Raw genomic sequence first — 27,283 nt, forward strand, 5'->3', positions numbered from 1 at the left:
CTGCTTCCCTCGAGTTCTAATAAGTTCTTGTCCTGATTGACGAAACTGAGGAGATAACAAGTCAATTTGACCCTGTGAACACAGGGTTAGGGGACTGATTCTCTACCGTTACACAACGGCGCCTCCCTTAGACTGAACAAATAATCACTTGCAAGGGCAAGTGCGTTTCTAAAAGTAATATGATTATTGGATAACGCGTACAGAAAATATGTATGTAATTTCGTGACTGTTTTATCAAATTATAAACGGCATTGATCTACTCCTATTGTTATTCTTTTGATGATGTGTTATATAAGTTTAAAAGCACACATTTCTCAGTGTTGCCTGCATTACTCATGATAATCGTTAGTGATAACATTCCAGCTGAGCTATATAAACTGAACACGTTTTGAAAAATAAGTACAGGTACATGGTGTACATTGCATCAACGTACCTCACCAATAAAGATACTCTCATTAGGATTGCAACACGTACATGTTAGCTTCCCACAGCCAGCACAGCTCAGTATTCGAGTATTTATCTTGAACTTTTCCGTTGTTGTTACCTTAAAATATCCAAAATACAGTTACACACTAGCAAAGTTTGAGAGTAAAAGAGTTTAAGAAAATTAAAAATAATTATTAATCAAAGCACAGCCTATTTCGTGTGCTCAGCGATGTTTGGGTCTACTACTATAAGTTAGCAAATTTTCTGATGAAAAATGCACCTGGTTTTTGCAGTAATTGCTTAAACTTACTCCGTATTGTGTTTTATAAGTAGACTAAATTTTGGCTCTTATACATATTTTCGAAACAGAAAACAGCAGTAACTGACCACGGAAGAAATTAACCTCCTCAATAACTCAAATGTAGACTGTCCGCTTTGAACAGGCATTGGAGCAAGCTTGGTTTACAGCTGCCAAACCTCATATTGATTTTATTATGTCATGAGATGACAACTATATGTTAAGTCTATACGTCGCATTAAAACACCTAGAAAAAAATAATCAGTTACTGAAGAAAAGCAATAAGTCAAGTATTGCATTCGATCGTTATGGCGTCTCTGTTCTCATCCTGTAAGACAAATACTGCAGCATGTTTCACTTGGTCTGAATCAATTGTACGTATGTACGAGCAGACGAATGGACTTACTGAATCATTCTAAAGTAATGAAAATGAAGACAAAGTTGCTGTTCAGTATCTAGTATGACTTTTAATTTTTATGCCCCCGAAGGTTGGCATATTAAAATCGCACCGTCCGTCAGTCAGTCCGTGCGTGCGTCCGTATAAGTTCTTGTCCGGGTTGTAACTCTGTCATCCATAAAAGGATTGTGACATTACTTGGCATAAATGTTCACCATAATGAGGCGACGTTTCAAGCGCAAGATCCAGACCCCTAGCTCCAAGGTCAATGTCACACTAAAGTCTTAACGGTCAAAGGGTAACATGGTCTGTTTCGTGTCCGGTCCATAACTCTGTCATCCAAGAATGGATTTTGAAATAACTTTGCATAAATGTTTACCATAATGAGACAATATGTCTTGCTCAAGACCCAGACGCCTAGCTTCAAGGTCAAGGTCATACTTAGAAGTTAAGTTTAACATGGTCTGTTTCGTATCCGGCTCATAACTCTGCCATCGATCAAGTGATTTTTACATTACTTGGAATAAATGTTCCCCATGTTAAGACGATATGTCGTGCGCAAGATCCATACCCTTAGCTCTAAAGTCAAGGTCACACTTTGAGGTTAATGGTTAACATTGTCAGTTTCTTGCCCGGTCCATAACTCTGCAATCGATGAAGGGATTTTAAAATTACTTGGCACAAATATTCCCTATTTTGAGATAACGTGTCTTGCGCAAGACCCAGACCCCTAGCTTCAAGATCAAGGTCACACTTAGAAGTCAAAGGTTAACAGGGTCTGTTTCTTGTCCGGTCAATAACTGCCATTCATCAAGGAATTTTAAAATTACTTGGCAAAATGTTCCCTATAATGAGTTGATATTTCATGCACAAGACCCAGACCCCTAGTGCAAAGGTCAAGTTCACCTTTAGAGATTTTGTTTTTTGTCTGGTCACAAAATGATGCATTCCTAAACTATTCTGGCATATTTTGCGCTAAGAACTGTAGCATTCTTGGGCACACTTAGGGGACATTTGTCACTAATAGTGACAGCTCTTGTTCAAATATATTTGTGAACTGTTAATTCCAGTTAAACGTGCATGACTGTAAATTGAATTCATTCTCCTCAAACCAATTATATTTCCTTTGTTTTACAGGTATTCATGTTGATTATCCCAATGATGAAGGCCAGACACCTTTATTCTGTGCGTGCCTGGGTGGAAATGAATCTGTTGTGGAGTATCTTCTGTCTGCAGGAGCTGATCCAAATGAGTAAGTCTTAAGATTTTAGCCATACTCACTGTCGAAATTCACCTCATAAAAAACAATTTACTTTATAGTCTGTTATTGCGGAAATACTGCTATGCACTTAAAACGACTGTCAAGGAAGGCAAGGATCCTGCTCAGATTAAGGGCGTACATAATTAATTTGTAATTCAGAATCGTAAATTTCTGGTCAAGTGTCTTGGGTCTATTTTAGTTAAGATTGAAACAAAATTTGCTGCATGACATTAGAAAAATGGTGATCATATTCAGGATTTCATTAATTATCATTCTCATTCATCAGACATAGTACCCGAGACAAACATGGTAGACCTCTGGTATGTGAGAATGATTAATTATGGACAGTTCCAGTTTTTTGTCGATAAATTTCATCTAACTCCTCCCTCTATTGCTTTTCTGTTCATACCAAGGTCAAGTGCTCACAAGCGGTATCACAAACAAAACGCACGTGGTCTGTTGTATAAACAAGGTCAAACGTATTTTACAGTCCCGATTGGACAGTCTGTTTTATGTAAACAATAATGCTTGGCAGTTTCAAAGTTCCGTCCATTGAAGTAAATGGTGGAATTCGGCGATATATGACCGTTTTGTGTCAGTTCGTCGTAAAACCCAACTCACTCGCAAATACGGCTATCCTTGTTTTCTACCATTTAGAACTTTATTTGCTACAAAGAGGCTTCAGACCACTATAAAAGTTTAAGTCACCTTTGCAATATTTATTGCGGCATCGCATGTATTGGCATCAACATTAGATGTAGGCATATCACGACTATTGAGAACAAGTTCAAACATATGTACTGTCAACTGGTTTGAATCATTTTACTTTTTTGTACTTTAATACTTCATCAGACTTCTGTCTGAGATTGGAATTTTTTTTTTCATGATGATCAGAGGCATTGCATAGCTCAAAATCCATAGTTACTGAGGCAGCACTATTAAGTTGGGCATTGTGCTCACTGCTACAAGTAGATGCCGTCGTTTATATGACTGAAAAATTGTTGAAAAAGACGTTAAACCCGAACACACACACACACTGAGTAATCTATTATTTAAAAAAAAAACTATGATGGTAGAAGATACATATATGGAGCCCGCTCACTTAGCTCAGAAGGGAGAGCGCAGATCTATGAATCGCGGGGTCGCGAGTTCGAGCCCTGGGCGAGGCGTATGTTCTCCGTGACGATTTGATAAAAGACATTGTGTCTCAAATCATTTGTCCTCCACCGCTGATTCATGTGGAGAAGTTGGCAGTTACTTGCGTCTAACAGGTTTGTACTGGTACAGAATCCAGGTACACTGGTTAGATTAACTGCCTGTCGTTACACAACTAGACTGTTGAAAAACGGTGATAAACTCAAAACAAACAAACATAATATGGATATGTCTTATACTGCACTTCTGTAACGGGGAACTTTATTGTCTCCTGACACCTCTTAATATTTGAGAACAGTTTCAGTAATCATATCACGTAAAATACCCACTGTAGCAAAGATTTTATAGCTCTTTTGTTTTTGGGATGTTCTTCATTTCAGAAAGACTAACCAAGGACAAACACCACTTCATTCTGCATGCTATTCAGGAAGTATTAAAATTTTGCTGAAGTTGCTCAAAGAAGGTGGAGATATGAGATTGCATGATTATCATGGAAGAAGTGTAAAAGATTGGGCAATGCTGAATCCCATACCAAAGAAAAGGATGAAAATATTAGAATTCCTTGATAAAACTAGGATGTTTGCTATGTCTGGGTCTGGTCAAGATCTACTTTTGAAGAAAGCATCATTCAAGACTTTGCATAGGTATTGTAGCATGTGCTCATTTTTGTGCCCCGCCCCCCTCCCCCCAGTGAGTGGTGGGGCCATATAGATTTGCTCTTGTCCGTCCGTCAGTCCTTCCGAGAATTTTGTGTCGCGCCTAGCTCCAAAAGTATTTGACATAGAGTCGCAAAACTTTACAAATGTTGGTCAGCATGTGTAGTTGTGCACCTGGGGTTTCGCGTCCGGATTCATTCAGTGGTGTAGGAGTTATGGCCCCTACCTTTGTAAAAATTGGTCATTTTAGTGTTGTGTCGCGAATATCTCCAAAAGTATTTGACGTAGAGTCACAAAACTTTACAGGAACGTTGGTCAACGTGTGTAGTTATGCACCTGGGGTTTCGCGACCGGATTCATTCAGTGGTGTAGGAGTTATGGCCCCTGACTTTGTGAAAATAGGTCATTTTAGTGTTGTGTCGCGCATAGCTCCAAAAGCATTTGACGTAGAGTCACAAAACTTTACAGGAACGTTGGTCAACATGTGTCGTTGTGCACCTGGGGGTTCGCGTCCGGATTCATTCACTGTGTAGGAGTTACGGCCCCTGACTTAGTAAAGAATTGGTCATTTTAATGTTGTGTCGCGCGTAGCTCCAAAAGTATTTGACCTAGAGTCACCAAAGTTTACAGGAATGTTGGTCAGCATATGAAGTTGTGCACCTGGGGTTTCGTGTCCGGATTCATTCCATCGTGTAGGAGTTATGGCCCCTGACTTTAATGTTGTGTCGTGCGTAGCTCCAAAAGTATTTGACGTAGAGTCACCAAAGTTTACAGGAATGTTGATCAGCATTTTCAGAAAAATATTCTGCAGAGTTATGGGACTTTGTTTTTGTTACTTTACTGTAAACGTAAAGTCTATATACATACAGTCCACATAGTTATGCAATATTGTGTGCGTCAAATTGCAATGTACTGTGTCAGTGCATGCGTTGGGGGGAGGGGGTAGGTACATCCATCACATTTAGTGATAGCTCTGGTTTTATCTAAAAAGACATCCAGAAATCATTTTATTTTTTAAATAAGTCAAATAAATTTTACAATAATCAATAATTTCCAACCTTGAATATTGTGTATGCTATTAAAACAAAATGTTTACATAATTAACTGTATAATAACTAAAATCATTGTCTAATTAGAACACTAGACTCTTTCACAAACATTTGTTTCAGTTTTTTCACCTTCAAGTTCAACAACTTAAATTGCACCTTCTTGTGGCCATTTCTTTCTTATGCTTGCAATACTTCTGTGACAAGGCCGTATTGTGGGGGTATTATTTATCACTCCTGTGACAGTTCTACTTCTAAATTTGTTATCGAACAGAGCTCACCATAGAAGAAATTCAGTTACAAAAATCATACGTGACAGAATTGGCCGACCGTCAGTGCATGCTGATCTTGAAAGAATGGCAACTAGTCGACATTCAGTAGGATTTGGACATGTAAGTGGTATTTTTTATTAATATTGGTTTTAAATAAGATTTAAAGTAAAGTTTTTGTTTAAGCGGAATAGATATGAAGCTATAAGATGAATTTTGCTGATTACAGGATTGCATATAAGGTGCCAGATAATGGGCATTTGAAATCTACTGGAGTCTCAACTACAATTATAAGTATAGTATTTTCAAAAGACACACTTTATAGCTTTCTTGTATTATACGTCAATACAAAATATTAAATCGATTTTTAGGTATAAAATACCCTAATTTTTAGAAGGATGTGTTTAAATTAATGTTAACAAAAACAAAAAAGTTGCGTTCCAAGTTTTTCCAATATCAAAGGGTTATAATATATTGTCAGGTTTATTCCAATGGTTCAGACAAGACTGGATTTATGTCAGCTATACCTCTTGTAAGTGAGAACAATTTGAAACATGATCCAGCTGGAGAGACATATAATAATGGTGCATTCTGTGTTATGGAAAGGTATCTATAAATAACAGTTTTCTTAATGTTATTATATCCCCGCAGACATATTTTAGGATGTCCGTCGATGTGTCTGTCTTTATACTTTTGTTAACTTTCAGTTTTGGTTGGCAGGAATGTTTTTTAAGGTGCAGGTAAACGATGATCTTTAGTTACATTCTATTTACTTTTGCGGGAAGTATAGCTCGTTTTCTTATTAAAATTCACGAAAATTTTGATGTTCGTTTGATCACGCTTGAGAGAATGAATAGATAAAATTCATTTATACCACAGTGCTGTAACTACGTAGAGGCACAACGAGGCAGCTGCCTCAGGGTTTTTAATCAGCAAATTTCATTTTTGATACATTAATTTAATGTAGAGATGGTACCTAAAAAATTCAAATTCATCTTTATAGGTTTTTTTCAGAGTGAAATGATAGCTAAGTGCACCAATTTTCTAAATATATTTATGGTTTTCCTCTTCTCCATGTCAAAAATATAAATATTTGATATCTAAAAAAATGACTTTCTCAAAATATCTGAAGCAAAATGGACAACTCTTTTATTGACCGTTTTTCAAAGATTTTAGGACTTCCCCAATTATAGTCTATATCAAATGCTCCCACAGCTAAATAAATTCAATAGAGTATAAGGTAAGTTTACTCTACTTTCAACATTTTGAAAGAGCCTATACTGAACTTCCTTTTGTCTTTTAATAAAGTCAAATTCCAAGACTAGCCAAGAGTCTAAAACGCTTGAAAAAAATTCTGAGTGAAAGAGAACGACATGCTCTTTATTATAAGCTTACCAAAACCATACCAAAAATGTACCTTAAAGAAGTTATTAAAGATTTTATATTGTAAACAAACCCCTACACCATTTTACCATCAATATTTTCCACTCATGAATACACTCAATTCAGGTGATAATTGTTGATATATTTGTAAATGAGAGGCCCCAACAAAAACCTTTTTTCAAGTTGTGTAAACAGTATAAGTTTTGAATTAATGTTGATATCTGAAATTATCCGATTACTTTGTTTTCAACAATAAATAAAACACCTTTTAGTTTGTTTAGGGTAGTTGACCTGTTACGAAAATCATCAAATAGAGTAATCTCCATATGCTTTTTCAGCATTTATTCGTTTTTCAAGGAAAGCAAATGATCGTGCTAGTACCCTCCAGAGAATGTTTAAATTGAGAATTGCTTAAAATACATTACATAAGAGTCATTACCTGTCAGCTACCTTAACATGTAGTAATTACAACCACTACCTTAAAACATTGTAATTATATTTGACGACAATGAATTTTTGTGTTACCAATTTAACTTTTTTTGTTATTTCTCGTTGGATATATACATTTTACATTTTGATATATAGATGTTGTGTAAACCAATGTATCACCATTGAGAGCAATAAATAAACAACTTTGGCTAAAAGATCAAAACTTAATAACGTTTCTTAATGTCGTTAATTTTCTTCAAAGGAATGTATGCATTATTCTATATAATCTTCATGCATTACTAAACTTTCTATCAGGGCCTCACTACAACTTACAAAATAACTGTCAGTGTAAGTCATGAGAAAAGTGTGCATTTTGTATATTGAATACAAAGGGATTTAAACAAATGTAGGTCATATTTTGTCTGCCTGATAAGTTGTTTGAAAAAGGACCTATCTCAATCTGACTAAAGTACATCTCCTATTACGCTACGCATAGGATCTGAAAACGACCTATTCATTGCCTCGTTCTGACGGCCCTTTCACTAGCCAATCAGAGCCTAGCTTACAACATCTTGCAAATCTACCTCTAGCATTGACTTTTGATATTTACAATTCTTATGTCGTAATGTATCAGATAGCCGGTTAGCTCAGTCGGTAGGCCACTTGCTTTGTAAGCGAGGGGTCCCGGGTTCGAGTGCTGGAATAACTGTATATTTTTCTTACTCTTTGACAATCGAACAAGTCGCCTGATTGGATAACATAAAAATAGCAATAATGGAAATCCAAAATATACAGAAGACGAATGTGAATGGGTCGTTCTCAGATCTTCGTTTAGAAGATCAAGTACTTTAGTCAGATTGGACCTATCTGATTTTTCTTTCACTTTTGATCAATGTTTAATGTTGGCTTCAGTTTATTGATCAATTCAGAGTTGTCTCCCTTTGATTTATTTGGGTAGGTACCATCTCTACATTTATATGTCATACAATATTCACAATCTCTGTTTATGCTCTAAAGAAAACAAAATACCTGATCTGATTTGTCTCTTCTTTTTCGTTATCATGGTTTCCGTGAAAGTGCGTTACTAGATCTAGCAGATCTAGTCCTTAGATTTTATATAATGAAGCAAGTCTTCTTTCTGTATATTTAGCTCATCTGAGCACGAAGTGCTCAAAGGCGAGCTTTTGTGATCGCCCTGTGTCCGTCGTCCGTCAGTCGTCCGTCCGTCCGTCGTCAACAAATTGACTGTTAACACTCTAGAGGTCACAATTTTGGCCCAATCTTAATGAAACTTGGTCAGAATGTTACCCTTAATAAAAGTTTGGACGAGTTTGATATTAAGTCATCTAGGGTCAAAAACCAGGTCACCAGGTCAAATCAAAGGAAAAGCTTGTTAACACTCTAGAGGTCACAGTTTTGGCTCAATCTTAATGAAACTTGATCAGAATGTTACCCTCAGTAAAATCTTAGACTAGTTTGATATTGGGTCATCTGGGGTCAAAAACTAGGTCACCAGGTCAAATCAAAGGAAAAGATTGTTAACACTCTAGAGGTCACAATTTTGGCCCAATCTTAATGAAACTTGGTCAGAATGTTACCCTCAATAAAATCTTGGATGCATTCGATATTGGGTCATCTGGGGTCAAAAGCTAGGCCACCAGGCCAAATCAAAGGAAAAGCTTGTTAACACTGTAGGAGTCACATTTATGACTGTATCTTCATGAATCTTAGTCAGAATGTTAATCTTGAGGGTCTCAAGGTCCAGGTTGAATCTGGGTCATGTATGGTCATAAACAAGGTCACTAGGTCAAATCAAAGGAAAAGCTAGTTAACACTGTAGAGGCCACATTTATGACCATATCTTAATGAAACTTGATCAGAATGTTAATCTTGATGATTTATAGGTCGAGTTCAAATCTGGGTCAGGTGGGGTTAAAAACTAGGTCACTAGGTCAAATCAAAGGAAAAGCTTGTTAACACTCTAGAGGCCACATTTATGTCCATATCTTCATGAAACTTAGTTTGAATGTTAATCTTGATGATCTTTAAGTCATGTTTGAATCTGGTTCATGTGGGGTCAAAAACTAGGTTTTCAGGTCAGATCAAAGGAAAAGCTAGTGAACCCTTTAGAGACCACATTTATGACCATATCTTAATGAAACTTGGTCAGAATGTTAATCTTGAGGATCTTTAGGTCAATAGGTCAGGTGAGCGATACAGGGCCATGAAGGCCCTCTTGTTTTGTAATTCATGGGGGCCTCCGTGGCTGAGTGGTTGAGGTCGCTGACTTCAAATCACTCGACCCTCATCGATGTGGGTTCGAGCCTCACTCGGGGCGTTGAATTCTCCATGTGAACAGCCAGCTATCTGGCTTACAAAAGGTCGGTGGTTCTACCCAGGTGCCCGCTCATGATGAAATAATGCACAGAGCACCTGGGGTCTTCCTCCTTCGTCGCAGCTGGAAAGTCGCCGTATGACCTATAATTGTGTCGCTGCGACGATAAACCCAACAAAATGAAACAAATACTATGATTTATAGTTCTTTGACTATTTTATGATGTCTGTGTATTGAATACTTGAAATTCCTTTATAATTCCATGAAAATGATACCTGGTCCTGATTTTTTTAATAACTTTGGGTAGAGACTAATAAGTTTTCCTTGTTGTGTGGTGGCAGAGACAGTGGTAACTTATTACCCATTGGCTTTTCCCAAAAAGTTACCCATGAGCTTTTCTCAAAGCACTTCTCTTATCTTCACTGAGGTGCTAATTTTGACATAAATCACATTATGTTTTACTAACAATATTGCATCTAAACTGACTTAAAAAGGTACCGTCTGTCAAGTAGGTTTTCGCAATTCCTCCCATAGAAGCCCTACCTGTTCTCCATTTATCCTTGCTGGTGTGGTGAATGTTTCTGGAATGGCCTTTTACCTTATAGAATTTCCACATTTCTCGGTAAAGACCCCCCGAATCCTCACCTGTATTTGCAAACCTATTATGCAGGCGAGTAGTACGCACATTTCAACCTGATTTGCTCAGATATTTTGTCAGAAATGGCTTAAAGTGCACTATGTACACTTGCATAATTAAAGTAATTCTTGGGGAAGACAGCGAACCCCATCTCTACTTTTACTCAAATTATGCAGGCAAGTAGTGTGTACCTTTCAACCTGACTCGCTCAGAGTTTTGTCTGAAATGGCTTAAAATCCACTGTTTTGTACACTACAATGTCAAAATTTTTCGGGGAGGACCCCCCCCCCTCCCACACACACACTCATTCTACTTGTTTTGCTGTTAATCAGAGTACTGTGTACATTTTAACCTGATTAGCACAGATTTTTGTCTGAAATGGCTTAAGCTGCATGCACCATTTTGTATTGTAGAATTTCAAATACGCCTGAAACCCCAGCTTTACGTGTATGCAAAATATCCAGGCTAATAGGCTGTAAGTGCCAACCTCATATGCTGAAAATGTATCATCTGAAAATGCCTTTAAAATGCACCATTTTGTTTTGTGGAACTTCAAAATTTCTTAGTGAACCACAGCTTAAAACATATGTCACATATCAGTTCCATTTAAAGATTAACGTTGGCTTGTATATTCTCAATTCGTTCATAAGCCCGTGTAAGCAACACTCTTTCTGAAAAATTCTGCCTCGGTATTTTAGTCTGGTGTTTATTCTGTAACTTTTGAAAGGCTGAATAGATTGAATGTATTTTTATTACACATGTGTTTGTGGTTAAAAATACAAGCAGAGTCAACCAATGTTTGGATTAAATTCATAATAACCTGATAGACCTTTTCAACAGTTATGTCATTCTAAAGATTAGGTTCTTTATGTACATTTTACTGCTTCAAAAGTGTTGTTTCATTTGTTTAAGAAAGGTTGTTATGGAAGTATTACTTAAACTGCCAACAGACCAACAGTCATAAATTATTGACAAAAGGATTTTTTAAAAAAAAAAATTATGTTGTTGGTATAAGAATAAGTATGTTATCAGTTCAGTTCATTAAGACAAACAGACTTATTTTTATCTAATGAAAGTAAACTTCAAACGTTATTCTAGCCTCACCTTCATTTACCAGTGAAGTTTGTTTTTTAAAAATAATTTAGTCATTTAATTGAATTGCATTTTTATATTTAGGATCTAATGAGTTTTCAGGTATTTGTGAAGAATGCATTTTATTTTGTGTACAGTGCGTGGTGGGATTACAGTCAAGTAACAGTCAAGACACTACATAGAGACGTAGATCCTTACCAGGGTGGAGTTGTTGATCTCCTCATTAATGAAGTAGAGCATATTGGGTATATATGTATATATAAGCTTATCGAAATTGAGCAAGGCATAAATTGGTAGTTGAAGACTTTAATGTGCTTTCAATAACCGATTAAAATTACAGTCCATTTGAAGCCGGTTTTTCAAAATATTTCTTTGATTATGTGACTACTGTACATTGTGTAATAATTTTCTAGTGGAGCACGAAGTAAATAAAGGCACAGTAGCAAACGTAGACATTTTTGTTAATGAAATACTTTTGGTTTTAAACGTACCTGCTGACAAATTTTAGTAAATTAAGTAAAAAAAAGATGATTGGTTAGAATTGTCAGTGAATATTATTGCTGTTTTGTTTTTAATTTTCACTCTATGAAATGTATGGAGAACAGTCCTCACCCTTGCATCAGGATCGGGTCGGCGTACATGCCTGTGTCCAGAGCTTACACCTGTCGAAATTAAAATACCCCACCCACTTTATAATGTTTCATCTTTTTCTACTTGCTATTCAGCACAGGGGAATGTTCTTGTCGGAGAAAAACGTATTTGTCTTGTTTTCATTCAAATCCAGTTATTTCCATGTCGTCGCTGAAGTCACCTAAATCATTTGCAATTTTCACAAAATTTTGTAACTGATGTGCGCTTTTTTGGCAATAAATAATAACAAATCTGAGTTTTCTGCATTGTCTTTTTTTTACATATTTACTGTCAAAAAATAATTTTTAGCTCGACTATTCATAGAACAGTAGAGCTGTTGGCCTCGCCCGTGCGTCGGCGTCCGCGTCCCGATTTGGTTAAGTTTTTGTATGTAAGTTGGTATCTCAGTAACCACTTGTTGGAATAGATTGAAACTTCACACACTTATTCAATGTGATAAACTGACTTACATTGCACAGCTTCCATAACTCCGTTTGCTTTTTTACAAAATTATGCCCCTTTTTCGACTTCGAAATTTTTAGTTAAGTTTTTGTATGTAAGCTGGTATCTCAGTACTTACTAATGGGAATGGATTAAAACTTCACACACTTGTTCATTGTCATGATATGGCATGAAGTTAAAGGTCCCATAACTCTACTTTGTTTTTTTTATCGAAATTATGCCCCTTTTCCACTTAACAGGTTTTGGTTAAGTTTTTTTTGTATGAAAGCTGGTATCTCAGTATCCACTAATGGGACAGGATTGAAACTTCACACACTTGTTTACTGTCATGATCTAACAGCCACTGTGCAGGTCCCATAACTCTACTTTGCTTTTTTACAAAATTATGCCCCTTTTTCGACTTAGCAGTTTTTGGTTAAGTTTTTGTATGTAAGCTGGTATCTCAGTATCCACTAATGGGAAAGGATTGAAACTTCACACACTTGTTCATTGTCATGATATGGCATGCAGTTAAAGGTTCAATAACTCTACTTTGCATTTTACAAAATTATGCCCCTTTTTTAACTTAGCAGGTTTTGGTTAAATTCTTATATGTAAGCTGGTATCTCAGTACCCACTTAAGGGAATGGACTGAAACTTCACACACTTGTCCACTGTCATGAACTGATAAGCACTGTGCAGTTTCCATAGCCCTGTTTTGCAATGTTACAAAATTATGCCCCTTTTTTCGACATTTAACAAATGGAAGATGTTAATTATCGGAAGCCGTGGCGGTCGCGCGCTCTATGTGTGACGGCGTTCCAAGACCTTGTCGAGGGCATTCATACATATTTCATAATGATTGGGGATGAACTTCAAGCAGTTGATTCACCACATGAAACGGATTGTTAGATGGCAAATCTAACCAGGTCCCTAGGTACTACACCGGTAGGTACCACACTTAGTCAAGGTCACAAATTCAATGTCTTATCGGACTATTTACCTTTTCATGCTTAGAGGGATCTATGTGGAAAGTTTGACAATGGTGTCTTATACATCATGAGAAGTTTGTAATGCATGAACACGTTCCTCTAGGTCTAAATGGTAAAAGGTCATCCCCCACTTAGAGTGTCATAATATGGATACGAAGAGTGATAACCCCACACTTTTCACCGGATGAGTTATTTTTCTCTGACAAAGGGTTTTGATATAAATCACAATATGTATACTCACCTGTATGCCGGACTATCTACATCGAAATAACCATAGGTCTCCTTCAGGTTTTAAGGCAAGGTTATCCTTTTAGTCCATGGTTAACCAGTTGAATAAACCTTTGGTCCGGCGCAATTTCTTCCTCATAACTGCGTCATCAAGGGATTTTGATATACTTGGCACAAATGTTCCCCATGATGAGACACAGTGTCATGCGCAAAACCGGACCCTAGCTCAAAGGTCAAGGTCACATTAGAGGTCAAATGGTCAAACAAGGATTTTTTTCCGAGCTCTTCTCTCATCAGAAGGGATTTTAGTAACTTGGCACACAATTATACCCATCATAAGACGAGTGTCATGCACAACCCTTCAACTAGTCAAGTTAAGTCCCTTGTAATATTACTGATAAACAGCTTATATTAAATTATGTTCATTCTTCAGGGGAAATGAGACACTTCATGTGTTCCACATGATGTACACAATTTTGAGGGCGATACCTGGACCCGTTCTCAACGGTAAAGTCACAATAGGTGGACTACAAATGTCAACAGTTTTTTTTCTTGTTTTCTCTATTATATTTTTAATATCACTTGGAACTTTCCCTTAAAGTGTCATGCGCAAAAACCCTGAACTTGCTTCAACTTTTAATTGACGTAGGGTCAAAACAACAGCTTTTCTTGGTCTATCACATAGGATTTTATTACTTTCACAAATTTTCAGGTGATCATTTATAGCGTAACTCGACCTAGTAAGGAGTTTTTGGTGGACTTAGAAACAAAACTTATTATTACTAAACAACCACAAAATTAAAATTCCATTTGCAAATACAGGTGCTAGAGTAAAGAAATTTGCTGTGACGGGCGTATATTGTGACATTCTTGCACTCTTGTTCGACTTTTGTATTCATTCAATTGACAAGGCTGTTGAATAGTCGAGCGTTGCTGTCCTCCGACAGCTCTTATTATTTGATGAACTTGTCATTGTTCTGCATGAAATCCTAAAATTTCGAAAAAGGGGCTTCATACAAAAAGTATTTCATAAACTCGACTTGACGCGTGATGCGACGTTCAAAGCATATGAATTAACACCACGATATGAAAACGGGATTCAGTTGAAGATGGCATAATCTTTATCACGCCTATATTCTGGAGTCCGCCTGAAGGACTTACACCCTTTTGGGTAGGTACCACCTCTAGTCCTTGGGATCACGAAATATGCACTTAGTCCGGTTCCATATCTGACTTATGTTTACCTTTTCAGCTTTAGTGAAGCTAGAACTATGTGGAAAAGTTTAAGTAGTCAAGTGGGCTGTCCTTTTTTTTTTTTGCTGTTACTTAGAATTTTAGGTAAATATTATTTTGACACACTTTCACTCTATCTCTTCTTATAAAAAATGGGTTTGAAACAGTGTTTTCACATCATCACCTATCTTATATTTGACGTAGTCATGAAGTTTATTTTTTCTGGGATGGACGAAGATGGGGTTGCCCATACACCCCTCACTCACGTTTTCACTACAGTGAGTGAGGTTATTATTTCCTCTGACAGAACAGTGTTGCAGGGCTATAAATCACTTTAGTGATAGCTCTTTTTTTCCTCAGTTATATCCTGTTTCACTATCTAACATCGAAATAGTCAAGTACGTTGTCTCCTTTAACAGAACTTGCTTTTAAGCAATTATTTCTCTTTTTAGTCCCCTACTGGTTGAAAACCAGTTTCGGGGACTATAGGAATGCGCTTTTCCGCCATTCCGTCCGTCCGTCCGCAATTTCGTGTCCGGTCCATAACTCTGCCGTCCATGAAAGGATTTTAATATTACTTGGCACAAATGTTCCCCATGATGAGACAACATGTCATGCGCAAAACCCGGACCCTAGCTCAAAGGTCAAGGTCACAGTTGGAGGTCAAAGGTCAACAGGGCTTTTTTTCCTGACCGCTCTATAACTCTCCCATCCAAGAAGGGATTTTAGTATTACTTGGCACAAATGTATCCCATAATAAGACGATGTGTCATGCACAACTTTCAGAACCCTAGCTCAAAGGTCAAGGTCACACTTAGCAGTCAAATATTAACATGGCATGAACAGGGTCTGTTGATAATTCCATAATTATGTTATTCTTCAAGGGGTGTTAATATCACTTGGCACAAGTGTTCCCCATGATGAGACGACATGTCATGCGCAAAACTTGGACCCTTGGCTCAACGGTCAAGGTCACAATAGGGGGTCAAATGTCAACAGGTCTTTTTTCCTGTCCGGTCTATTACTCTCATTCATCAAGGGATTTTAGTATCACTTGGCACACATGTTTCCCATGATGAGACGACGTGTCATGCGCAAAACCCTGACACTTGCTTCAACGGTCAAGGTAGCATTAGGGGGTCAAAGATCAACAGGGCTTTTTTCCTTCCCGGTCCATAACTCTGCCATCCATGAAGGGATTTTAATATTACTTGGCACAAATATTTCCCATGATGAGACGACATGTCATGCGCAAACCCGGACCCCTAGCTCAAAGGTCAGGGTCACAATTGGAGGTCAAACGTTGATACGTTTTTTTTTCCTGTCAGTCCAGAACTGTCATCCATCAAGGGATTACAATATTACTTGGCATAAATGTTTCCTATGATGAGACGACGTGTCTTGCGCAACACCCAGTACCCTAGCTTAAAGGTCAAGGTCACACTTAGATCAAAGGTCAATAGGATTTTTTTTCCTGTCCGGTCTATAACTTTGTCATGCAAGACAGAATTTAAATAATAGTTGGCACAAATATTCCCCTAGATGATACAACATGTCATGCGCAAAACCCGAGCCCTAAAGTCAAAAGTCAAGGTCACACTTAGAGGCCAAAGGTCAGATACAAAAATGACGTTGTCCAGAGCATTTCTTCTTCATTCGCATTTCTTCTTCATGCATGGAGGGATTTTGATGTAACTTGTCACAAATGTTCACCACCATGAAACGGATTGTCTTGCGCAAAAACCAGGTCCCTTGGTCTAAGGTCAAGGTCATACTTAGAGGTCGAAGGTTAACTTTAAGAATGACCTTGTCCGGAGCATTTTTATGCCCCCGAAGGGAGGCATATAGTTTTTGAACCGTCTGTCCGTCTGTCGGTCTGTCCGCAATTTTCGTGTCCGGTCCATATCTTTGTCATCGATTGATGGATTTTCGAATAACTTGGCATGAATGTGTACCACAGTAAGACGACGTGTCGCGCGAAAGACCCAGGTCCGTAGCTCAAAGGTCAAGGTCACACTTAGACGTTAAAGGTCATTTTTCATGATGTGCATTCGTGTCCGGTCCATATCTTTGTCATCCATGGATGGATTTTCAAATAACTTGGCATGAATGTGTACCACAGTAAGACAACGTGTCGCACGCAAGACCCAGGTCCGTAGCTCAAAGCTCAAGGTCACACTTAGACGTTAAAGGTCATTTTTCATGATAGTGCATTCGTGTCCGGTCCATATCTTTGTCATCCATGGATGGATTTTCAAATAACTTGGCATGAATGTGTACCACAGTAAGACGACGTGTCGCGCGAAAGACCCAGGTCCGTAGCTCAAAGGTCAAGGTCACACTTAGACGTTAAAGGTCATATTTCATGATAGTGCATTGATGGGCTTGTCCGGTCCATATCTTTGTCATTCATGCATGTATTTTAAAATTATTGGGCATGAATGTGTACCACAGTAAGACGACGTGTCGCGCGCAAGACCCAGGTCCGTAGGTCAAAGGTCCTAAACTCTAACATCGGCCATAAGTATTCATTCAAAGTGCCATCGAGGGCATGTGTCATCCTATGGAGACAGCTCTTGTTTCTTCATGCATGGAGGGATTTTCATGTAACTTGGCACAAATGTTCACCACCTTGAGGCACCCTTGTTTTTAAGATTACGTCCCAAGATTAGATTTTATTGTTACTTTTTTATTACTTGCCGTAGGAAAAAAATGGAGACACTTTTCTGTGGTACAACATGCATGTTACATCGAATTTTAGGTGTATTTTGACCTACCTCTACTTGGTAAAGACTTATAGAACTTTTTTTCTTCTTTTTTTTTAAATATTTATTTCCCTTTGTTGTCCCTATAAGTAACTGATATGATAACTTTTTTATAATTGGCCAAAAGAATTCCATATGAAAACAACTGTAGGTTTTTATATATGCAAATTTTAATCCAAGTGTTTTGTTATAACATATTGTATATTTAGTACAATATTGCTCATACATCATTGACAGATATCAGTTCATTATGTTACACTGCAGTAGAAAAAATTAGGTGCCTTCCAGTAGGGGACTTTGTATTGCATGGCAATATTTAATTCAATTGTTTTTTTTTTTTCAGAAAATTAAGGCACCCCAATATTTTGACGTTAATGGGCGTTTGTCAAACTAGCAACTTGGATGGAATGATACTTATATATGAAAGGATAGTAGGGGGATCTTTGTACAACTATCTCCATCAAAAGGTTTTCAGTTTAAAAATTTGATTCTTGCAATAGGTGATAGTAAAATATCTAAAACGAACCAATTGTTACAGTATATACATTATATTACTTCAAAAATCTTATATTCGGAAGAATTCTTTAAATATCTAATTCATTTAGCCAATTCATAGATTCATGAATTTGAAACACACTATTTTAAATCATGCATCTAGCTATCTTCATCCAGCTAGTTCATTCATTGATTAACTTAAAGTTTTAATTTTACATGTGTAAAACTTCATTTAAAAGTAAACTATATATTATTCTACTTGTTACAATATATATATTGTATTTGAGAATACTTCAAAAGTCGTATACTCGAAAAAATTCTTTAAATATCTAATTCATTTAGCCAATTCATAGATTAATAAATTTGAAACACACTGTTTTAAATCATGCATCCAGGTATCTTCATCCAGCTAGTTTATTCATTGATTAACTTAAAGTTTTAATCTTACATATGTGAAACTTTATTTAAAAGTTTACTTATATTCTACTGTATTGCTATCACAATTTAGATGATGAGGTTGCACACACAGATGATAGATGATATAGCTCTGCAGATATGTAATGCAATAATTTTCATCCATCTTCAAGGACTTGTCCACTGTTCCATAACATCACATGCAATAAGTGTCATAAACTCACATACTTTCAAACTTGGAAGCTTTGAATACATGATAGAAGCGTAAGTATTAAATGAGCTGCTTTGTGCTAAGGATTTAATTTTTTGATATAGAATGACATGTGTGTCTTCTTAAGTGTCTCTTTAAACAAAATACGTATTTTGCATGACTTAATTTTATTAGCTTTGCCATTTTTAGGCCTCCACCATGAAACTGGGTAGGAGCATGTATTGCTACCCCGTCCGTGTGAGCGTTTGTACATGTGTGCACAAGATCCTGTCCGGTTGATAAAGTTGTTGCACAAATGACTACCAAAATAAGATGATGTATAATGCGTGAAACATACCTTCGCTTGGCTCAAAAGTCAACGTCTTAAATGTAAAATATTTTAATGCATCCAAGACCCGTACCCCTTCCTTTAATGTCAAGGTCAAACTTAGAGGAGGACATTTTTCTTGTCCGGTCTCTAACTTTTTATGCATGCATGGATATTCAGATATCTTGGCACACACATTCACAATAACAAGGCAACGTGTGATGTTAAAGACATGCACCAAGGAGTTAAAGGTCAAGGTCACGCTTAGAAGTCAATGATTCATTTTCATGTCCACTATAACATTTTATTGCATGCATGGATACTCGTATAACTTGTGGGGCCTCCGTGGCCGAGTGGTTAAGGTCGCTGACTTCAAATCAATCGCCCTCTCACCGATGTGGGTTCAAGCCTCATATTCTTCATGTAATGAAGTCATCCAGCTGGCTTAGGAAGGTTAGTGGTTATACCCAGGTGTCCGTTTGCGATGAAATAATGCACGGAGGGGCACCTGGGGTCTTCCTCCAACATCAAAGCTGGAAAGTCGCCATATGACCTATAATTGTGTCAGTGCGAGATTAAACCCAACAAAAACAAAAATCGGATAACTTGGCACAGACATTTACCAGAACAAACTAACGTATCCAGTTTAATAACTCTACCTTAAAGGTCAAGTATACGCTTAGAAGTAAAACCAATTATATCATATTTCTTGTCTTGGCTATATACATCAGCCAACCATATAATAACCATATAATCAACATATCTATACAAAATGTTGTGTGCAAGACCTACTGGTAGACACTAACTTAAGTAAGCTTAAATGTCAAGGTCACAATTAGATGTCAAAGATTTTAAGTCTGTTACTTTTGTTTGAATAGATGAACCGATTAACTTTGCACGAAAATTCAGATTTCCTTTCAATAAAGGTTATGTTATTGATCCTTAAATTAAATTATATAAAGTCTTATTTCTTTTCTAGCCAATAACTTTTGTTTTCAGTGTTGGCTTTCAATAAACTTAGTACTTAGTTTGTGTGGACCATATTGAAAATTGGTCTTTGACCAAATATGTTTATCCACAATAAATAAAGTTGTTATTATTATTATTATAATTATTATTATTATAATTACAAACTTTCACCATAAAGAGGTTATGTCATATTTGATCATTAAAGGTGATTAAAATATATATAAAGGGTCTTATTTCTTTTCTAGCCAATAACTTATATGTGTGCAATTCCTAAAAGGACTCCCACTTTCATGTTCTTATTTCACATAGTGGGAGAATCTGTTTCCTAATGACATATTTCTGCTTTCAGTATTAAGGCTTATTTAAAAAGCATTTTTAAGGTTATATTATCTTGTTAGTTCTGAGACAGTTTCATAAAAAATTTCCTGACTTTTAAGTACTGTGCTAAATGTATGTCTTACCGTATTTTGTATTTAGGTCAAAGTGTGATTGGGGAAAAAAGAGTGCTGTAGCTTCCAACACAGAAGAGAATGCGGTATACAACTGGATGGCGCCTGAAATCATGTTTAACATGCCACCTTCTTTCTACTGTGATATGTTTAGTTTCTGTGCTGTTCTTTGGGAAATATTCCATGGTGATTGAATCTTTTATCTTGTAAATAGTTTGTGTATGCTTTGTTTGTGAAATTTGAGACCAATTAGCAGTGAAATTTGAGACCATTTAGCTGGTAACAAAGATCAAAGCTGTCCCTTAGGCATTATATAAGAAATAAAACACTAATACCTAATAACGGCTAATTTGCAGGTTTTTTTATGTTCGTTTATTTTTTCACATGAAAGTAATTTGATATTGATGGGAAAAGAAAACATTTTCATAGGGACTTGAAATTTTCTTTGCAAAAAGAGCTGAAATAATAATCTTTAGTAGTTTAAATTGTCTGATATTATTCTGATTGTTTTTGTACAGTAGTGACAATTTCATTGAAAGTAAGATAAGGCTTTAGTTTACTACCACAGCTGCAGTGTTTCTAACATGGCTGTTTTGAACTGTCTTAAGTATATTGGCAGAAATATTTCTGATAATGAAGGTGAGGTTCCTTGGGACAGTCAGTGCTCAGAAAGTATAAAGGACCATTACAGTAAAGGCGAAGGTTTGAAGATAGCCAATGGTAAGGTACCAGAGTATTACAGAATTATACTAGATTATGGCTTGCGACTAGACCCAACTCATAGACAACTTTCATTCCTTCATGTGAGAGACTTGCTCCAAGCTGCTCCCAAGGTTTGTAAGTTTTTATCACACTAGTACATTTTGCAGTCCGATATCTGTGTTAAGTGTTATGCTTTTTAAAACCTATTTTTCTTTTATGCTCAACGTATTCAAAAAATAAAACAAACTTTGAAAGAAACTGTTCAGTCTGTAATAAGTGTATGTAACAAAGCAGCAAGTGTACCGGATATAATTCTAGTGCTGGAAACGGGGGTTTCAGTAGAGGAATTGTCAAGGTCTCTGGTTTCGAAGCGCAAGTCCTTCATCTCTGTGGGTTTAAACCTGGTTGAAGTTGTAGAATTCTATCAAGTGACGAAGATATCAATTAAGTTTTGTTAAAAAAGGTCGACGACTATCCAGGTGCTCTCCTGTACCTGTGCAATGCTCTTAGGGATATCTTGGCTGATCCACGGTCATCAAAAGCTGAAGAATTGCCATATGACCTGTGATAGTATAGGTGTGACGTTTAACCCATACAGCAGAAATGTTTGATAAATTTATTAGCTCACCTGAGCACAAAGTGCGCACGGTGAGCTATTGTGATCATGCTGTGTCTGTCGTGCGTCCATCTCTTCGTCCGTCCGTCAAGTCGTCAGTCGTCAACAGACAACAATTGTGTTTAAAAAACATTTCCAACACCACTGAACGAATTTGATGAAACTTAGCCATGATGTGCCTTGGATGGTTCCCTACTAAAATTTTTCAAACGGTTTCGATAGGTTGCAAATAGAGGCCGCCGAGCTCAAAATAGAAAAAAAACTTCAAATGACATCTCCTTCTAAGCAGATAGTCCAATTTTGAAATAATTTCACACAGTCAAATGGTCCATATAATACCCTGTACCAAGAGTTTTCAAATTATACCGATTTGTCAAAAATCATGACCGCCAGAGGGCGTGGTCACATTTCCCTATATGTATATAGTAGAAACTTAAAAATTTTTGTGTGAAACTGCAAGCCCTATTTTAAAATAATTTTACACGAATTGTTCTTGTGTGACTCTACCACGATTGTTCAAATTATTATAATTTGTCAAAAACATGGCTACCATGGGGCATGGTCACTTTTCCCTATATGTATATAGTAGAAACATAGAAAACCTTCTTTTATAAAACTGTTAGCCTGATTTTAAAATAATTTCACACAAATTGTACTTGCGTGATCTTCTACAAATATTATTCAAATTATTCTTATCCATCAAAAAACATTGCCGCCAGAGGGCATAATCAATTTTCATCAACAATTTCTGTAAACAACATCTCCAAAACCTCCGAATGGATTTTGATGGAACTTTACACAAATGATCTTTGAGTAGCCCTCTTTCAAAGTTGTTCAAATGGTTCCGGTTCATTGAAAATATGGCTCTTTTTGGTTAAAATTAGGTTTCAGCTATCATGCTTTAAAAACCTTTTTTTACTACAGATTTGGTATTTGGCATGTGATATAAGGGTGTGATTCCCTATCATAATTGTGCAAATTATGATAGGCTAACATAGAAGTACTTGTACCATTACTTGTACGCAGGTGAGCGCTTTAGGGTCAATGACCCTCTTGTTAGTCCCCTACTGGTTGAAAACCAGTTTCGGGGACTATAGGAATGCGCTTTTCCGTCATTCTGTCATTCCGTCCGTCCGTAATTTCGTGTCCGGTCCATAACTCTTCTATCCATAAAGGGATTTTAATATTACTTGGCACAAATGTTCCCCATGATGAGACGACTTGTCATGCGCAAAACCTGGACCCCTAGCTAAAAGGTCAAGGTCACAATTGGAGGTCAAAGGTCAACAGGGCTTTTTTCCTGTCCGGTCCATAACTCTCTCATCCATAAAGGGATTTTAATATCAATTGGCACAATTGTACCTCATAATAAGACGATGTGTCAGTACAACTTTCAGACCCCTAGCTCAAAGGTCAAAGTCACAATTAGCAGTCAAATGTTAACATGGCATGAACAGGGTCTGTTTCGTGTCCGGTCCATAACTCTGTTATTCATTAAGGGATTTTGATATTACTTGGCACAAATGTTCCCCATGATGAGACAACATGTCCTGCTTAAAACCCGGACCCCTAGCTCAAAGGTCAATGTCATAATTGGAGGCCAAAGGTCAATAGGTTTTTTTTTCCTGTCCGGGCCAGAACTCTGTCATCCATCAAGGGATTACAATATTATATGGCATAAATGTTCCCTATGATGAGACGACGTGTCATGCTCAAAACCCAGACCCCTAGCTTTAAGGTCAAGGTCACACTTTGAGATCAAAGGTCAATAGGATTTTTTTCCTGTCCAGTCTATAACTTTGTCATGCAAAACAGGATTTAAATATCAGTTGGCACAAACATTTGCAAACAACATGTGCACAAAGCCCGGGCCCTAGGTCTAAGGTCAAGGTCATACTTAGAGGTCAAAGGTCAAATTCAAGAATGACTGTCTGGAGCATTTCTTCTTTATGCATGGAGGGATTTTAATGTAACTTGGCACAAATGTTCACCACCATCAGACAAATTGTCATGCGCCAGAACCAGGTCCCTAGGTCTAAGGTCGAGGTCATACTAAGAGGTCGAAGGTCAAATTCAAGAATGACTGTCCGGAGCATTTCTTTTTCATGCATAGAGGGATTTTGATGTAACTTGGCACAAATGTTCACCACCATGAGGCACATTTTTTTAGAATTACGTCCCTTTGTTGTTACTATAAATAGATTATATTGTAACGTTTTTATTACTGTCCGTAGGGAAAAATCGAGACCACTTTTCTGTGGTACAACATGCATGTTCCATCCAATCTTTATGTGTATTTTGATCTATCTCTACCTGGTAAAGAGTTTCTTGTGGACTAACATTATACAGTTTTTTTTTCTAGGATTAATTTCGCTTTGTTGTTACTATAAATAACTTTTTGTATAATCGGCCAAAAAAATTCCAAATGAAAACAACTGTACGTTTTTATTTATGCAAATTTTAATCCAAGTGCTTTGTTATATTACATTGTATATATAGTACAATATTGTTTATACATTGACAGATATCAGTTCATTATGTTAACTTATACTGCAGTAGAGAAAATTAGGTGCCTCCAGTAGGGGACTTTGTATTGCATGGCAATACTTCATTCAATTGTTTTATTATAGGATGCTAAAAATTTTGTAAGAGCTCATTTTCAACATCTCCATCCCCATGATGATGAGGGTGGCAGTCAGTCAAGATCTGGTTCAAGGCTAGATTCTGCCAAAAAACCACATCCTCCACAAGCTGATAACCAGCCAGGCACCAGTAGAAATGTAGACAATGATATAGAAGATAGACAAAGAAGAAGAGATAGGGATAGAAAGAGGCATGATATAGACAACAAGGAATTTAATACTGAAATGGACACTGGTTATAAGATTGGAACTTCACCTGAGATGAAGATGAAAAAACGAGTAGAAGGAGTAAACAGCAGGAGAAATAACAGATTAGTAGAACAATATCCTACTAAAGTCAGGCAAGTTTGTTAGCTGAAGTGTTCTTAAATGGTTATGCCCTCCGTGCATTATTTCATCACGAGCGGGCACCTGGGTAGAACCACCGACCTTCCGTAAGCCAGCTGGATGGCTTCCTCACATGAAGAATTCAAAGCCCCGAGTGAGGCTCGAACCCACATCGATGAGGGGGTTCTTAAATGTATTAATAAGACTAATTTTAGTAATTTCGTTTGCTATGGAAGAGATATCACGCTTTTTTATGTTCGGTAAACACACGTTTTTTTGTGTGTTTTTTTTTTCATGTAACAACATCTGCAATATCACGAGTGATGGGTTCGCGCATGCCTAAATATTGAAAAGACTTTAACCTACCAATCATTTGTAATCGGTCGATTCATATTGTTCTGGATACCTGTTTATTGTGCATTTTCGGGGCTTTAAGTAACTGAGTATATTTTCTACATGTTTAGCGGCAGTTTGTATAGCATTTCATTATGTATTGATGTTTATTACCTTTATGTAAATTAAATGTGATAACTCCACACTCTTTTAGAAAAAATCTGTTCAGAATTTTTACATGGAACCGAACATTAACACGACATACAGGTGTCATGAGTTGCTCATAGACCACACTTCTGCCTGATTCTCTCATTTTCTTACACTATTTTAGGTTTAGAAATCGCTATATGATAAAAATTGATGCCCACATTCTTCATATTAAAATAAATCCTGTATTTTTAACTCTCAACTCAGAATATTTTACTTTGCACTCCGCCCTGTCTCGAAAAGTGATAAACAAAAAATAAATTTTCAAAGATCTCTGTTAAGTCTATTTCCTTGAACAAACAATACATAGAACGGTGTTATAGCTTATAAAGTTACTGACATATTGATAAGCTAATTTGTTAAAAGGCTTTATTAGAACATGTATGGCATATTTGCAGAAGGGAAGAAAAAAGTAGCTTTGAGAATGATTATGGAACGAACGCCAAAGTACAAGGCAGACAGCTACACTATACTGCAGATGGGTAATGACACCTTTGTGTAGATTTAATCGTTCTACAAAATTTTAATTACAATTATTTTCCGTAAAAAAACCGATTCATAAATATTGTTTGGTAAGCAGAGAAAAATGGTCTTCTATATTTCAACTGAAAAGATCAGTTTTCCAGTCATATAAACGACGGCGTCTACTTTTATGCCCAGTTTTATAGTGCTGCCTTACTGGTACGTCACGCCGTAGACACGTATCATGATACCCCACCTAGTGACATTATACTGACTACGCGCTGACCAGTTCTAGCACAATCCTCTTAAAGACCCACCACCACGAACTAGTGACCTATTCTTTTCTCTCGCATAAACTTCGTGCAAATCATTCTGACAATACTTGTATAATATAGCTATTCTACAAGGTGACAGGTGGACACTAGGCCCTCCATGAATAAATGTGTTTTCACAACTTCATCTGCAGTGTTATTCAGTCAGCCTCTTTTCGGTATAGTTTTAAAAACATACAATAATAATTATCTTACACTGTAGAAACAAAGTGTAGTCTAAACTCACTTTAATACGTCAAGTAGTGTACATACTACTACATTATTTCAATAATATATTTAGACATTAAACACATTGTCTTGGCCTTAAATATGTCACTGTCATTTTGTAACTAGATACTTGTTATTCAAAGCATGTATAATTACCGTCATGGAAATTCAAAAGAAAACAGTTATTTTGTGGTACGTCTTAGTGCTAAGCGCCAAGCGAGGAAGCTACTTGTACCATTTTTACGTCTTTTTGTATGAGCCCATGAGTCTGTGACCTCGCGCACTCTAAGCGGGCGCTCGTCCACAAGGCTTCCAAGGCGGGTAGATTTTTGATAAGATGAAAATTGGCATAGTGGAATACGAAAGAAAAATGTTGGTGTATTAATATCTTGAGTTGCTTGACTGTCCTCTCCTGAAAAAATTATATTTCTAAACAGAAGTGGGGCCTCCGTTGCCGAGTGGTTAAGGTTGCTGAATTCAAATCACTTGCCCCTTATCAATATGGGTTCTAGCCTCACTCGGGGCGTTGCATTTTTAATGTAAGGGCTTACGGAAGGTCGGTGGTTCTACCCGGGTGCCTGTTCGAGATGAAATAATGCACAGAGGAGCACCTGGGGGTCTTCCTCTACCATCAAAGCTGGAAAGACGCCATATGACCTATAATTGTGTCGGTGCGACGTTAAACCCAACAAAAAAATCATTAATCTTTTATATAGTTTGCTCTTTCCAACATAGTTAGTTCTAACGTTGTAAAGCCATGTCAAATGCTTTTTAAACACATCTGAAAATCATTCTTGTTCACAATGTTGAATTAGAGATATCCTCAAGTAAAGAGAAATATTACTCCTTAGGTATAAAATGTATTTTGATGAGAACTGGCTGTATGTCATGTGTGTGTTCAGGTTTAGGGTCTTTCATTCCTAGTGAACGACGGTGT

The 27,283-nt window shown here is 36.9% G+C and overlaps 1 protein-coding gene across 4 annotated transcripts in view; it reads left to right on the top strand.

Moving 5' to 3' along the window:
- LOC128550221 (uncharacterized) overlaps positions 1-27,283 on the top strand; it is a 109,644-nt gene that overhangs the window by 50,688 nt on the left and 31,673 nt on the right. For 2 of the 4 annotated variants that reach the window (XM_053528778.1, XM_053528787.1), the window contains exons 3-13: positions 2,259-2,373; positions 3,918-4,181; positions 5,514-5,631; positions 5,990-6,114; positions 11,522-11,629; positions 18,017-18,140; positions 18,677-18,846; positions 20,547-20,704; positions 21,158-21,351; positions 24,467-24,819; positions 25,744-25,827. In XM_053528778.1, coding sequence (XP_053384753.1) covers positions 2,259-2,373; positions 3,918-4,181; positions 5,514-5,631; positions 5,990-6,114; positions 11,522-11,629; positions 18,017-18,140; positions 18,677-18,846; positions 20,547-20,704; positions 21,158-21,351; positions 24,467-24,819; positions 25,744-25,827 — 1,813 coding nt within the window. The remainder of the gene's footprint in view (positions 1-2,258; positions 2,374-3,917; positions 4,182-5,513; positions 5,632-5,989; positions 6,115-11,521; positions 11,630-18,016; positions 18,141-18,676; positions 18,847-20,546; positions 20,705-21,157; positions 21,352-24,466; positions 24,820-25,743; positions 25,828-27,283) is intronic. The other 2 variants (XM_053528785.1, XM_053528791.1) reach the window with 2 other exon arrangements.

The sequence above is a fragment of the Mercenaria mercenaria genome, chromosome 2, assembly GCF_021730395.1.
Source record: "Mercenaria mercenaria strain notata chromosome 2, MADL_Memer_1, whole genome shotgun sequence".
Lineage (NCBI taxonomy): Eukaryota > Metazoa > Mollusca > Bivalvia > Venerida > Veneridae > Mercenaria > Mercenaria mercenaria.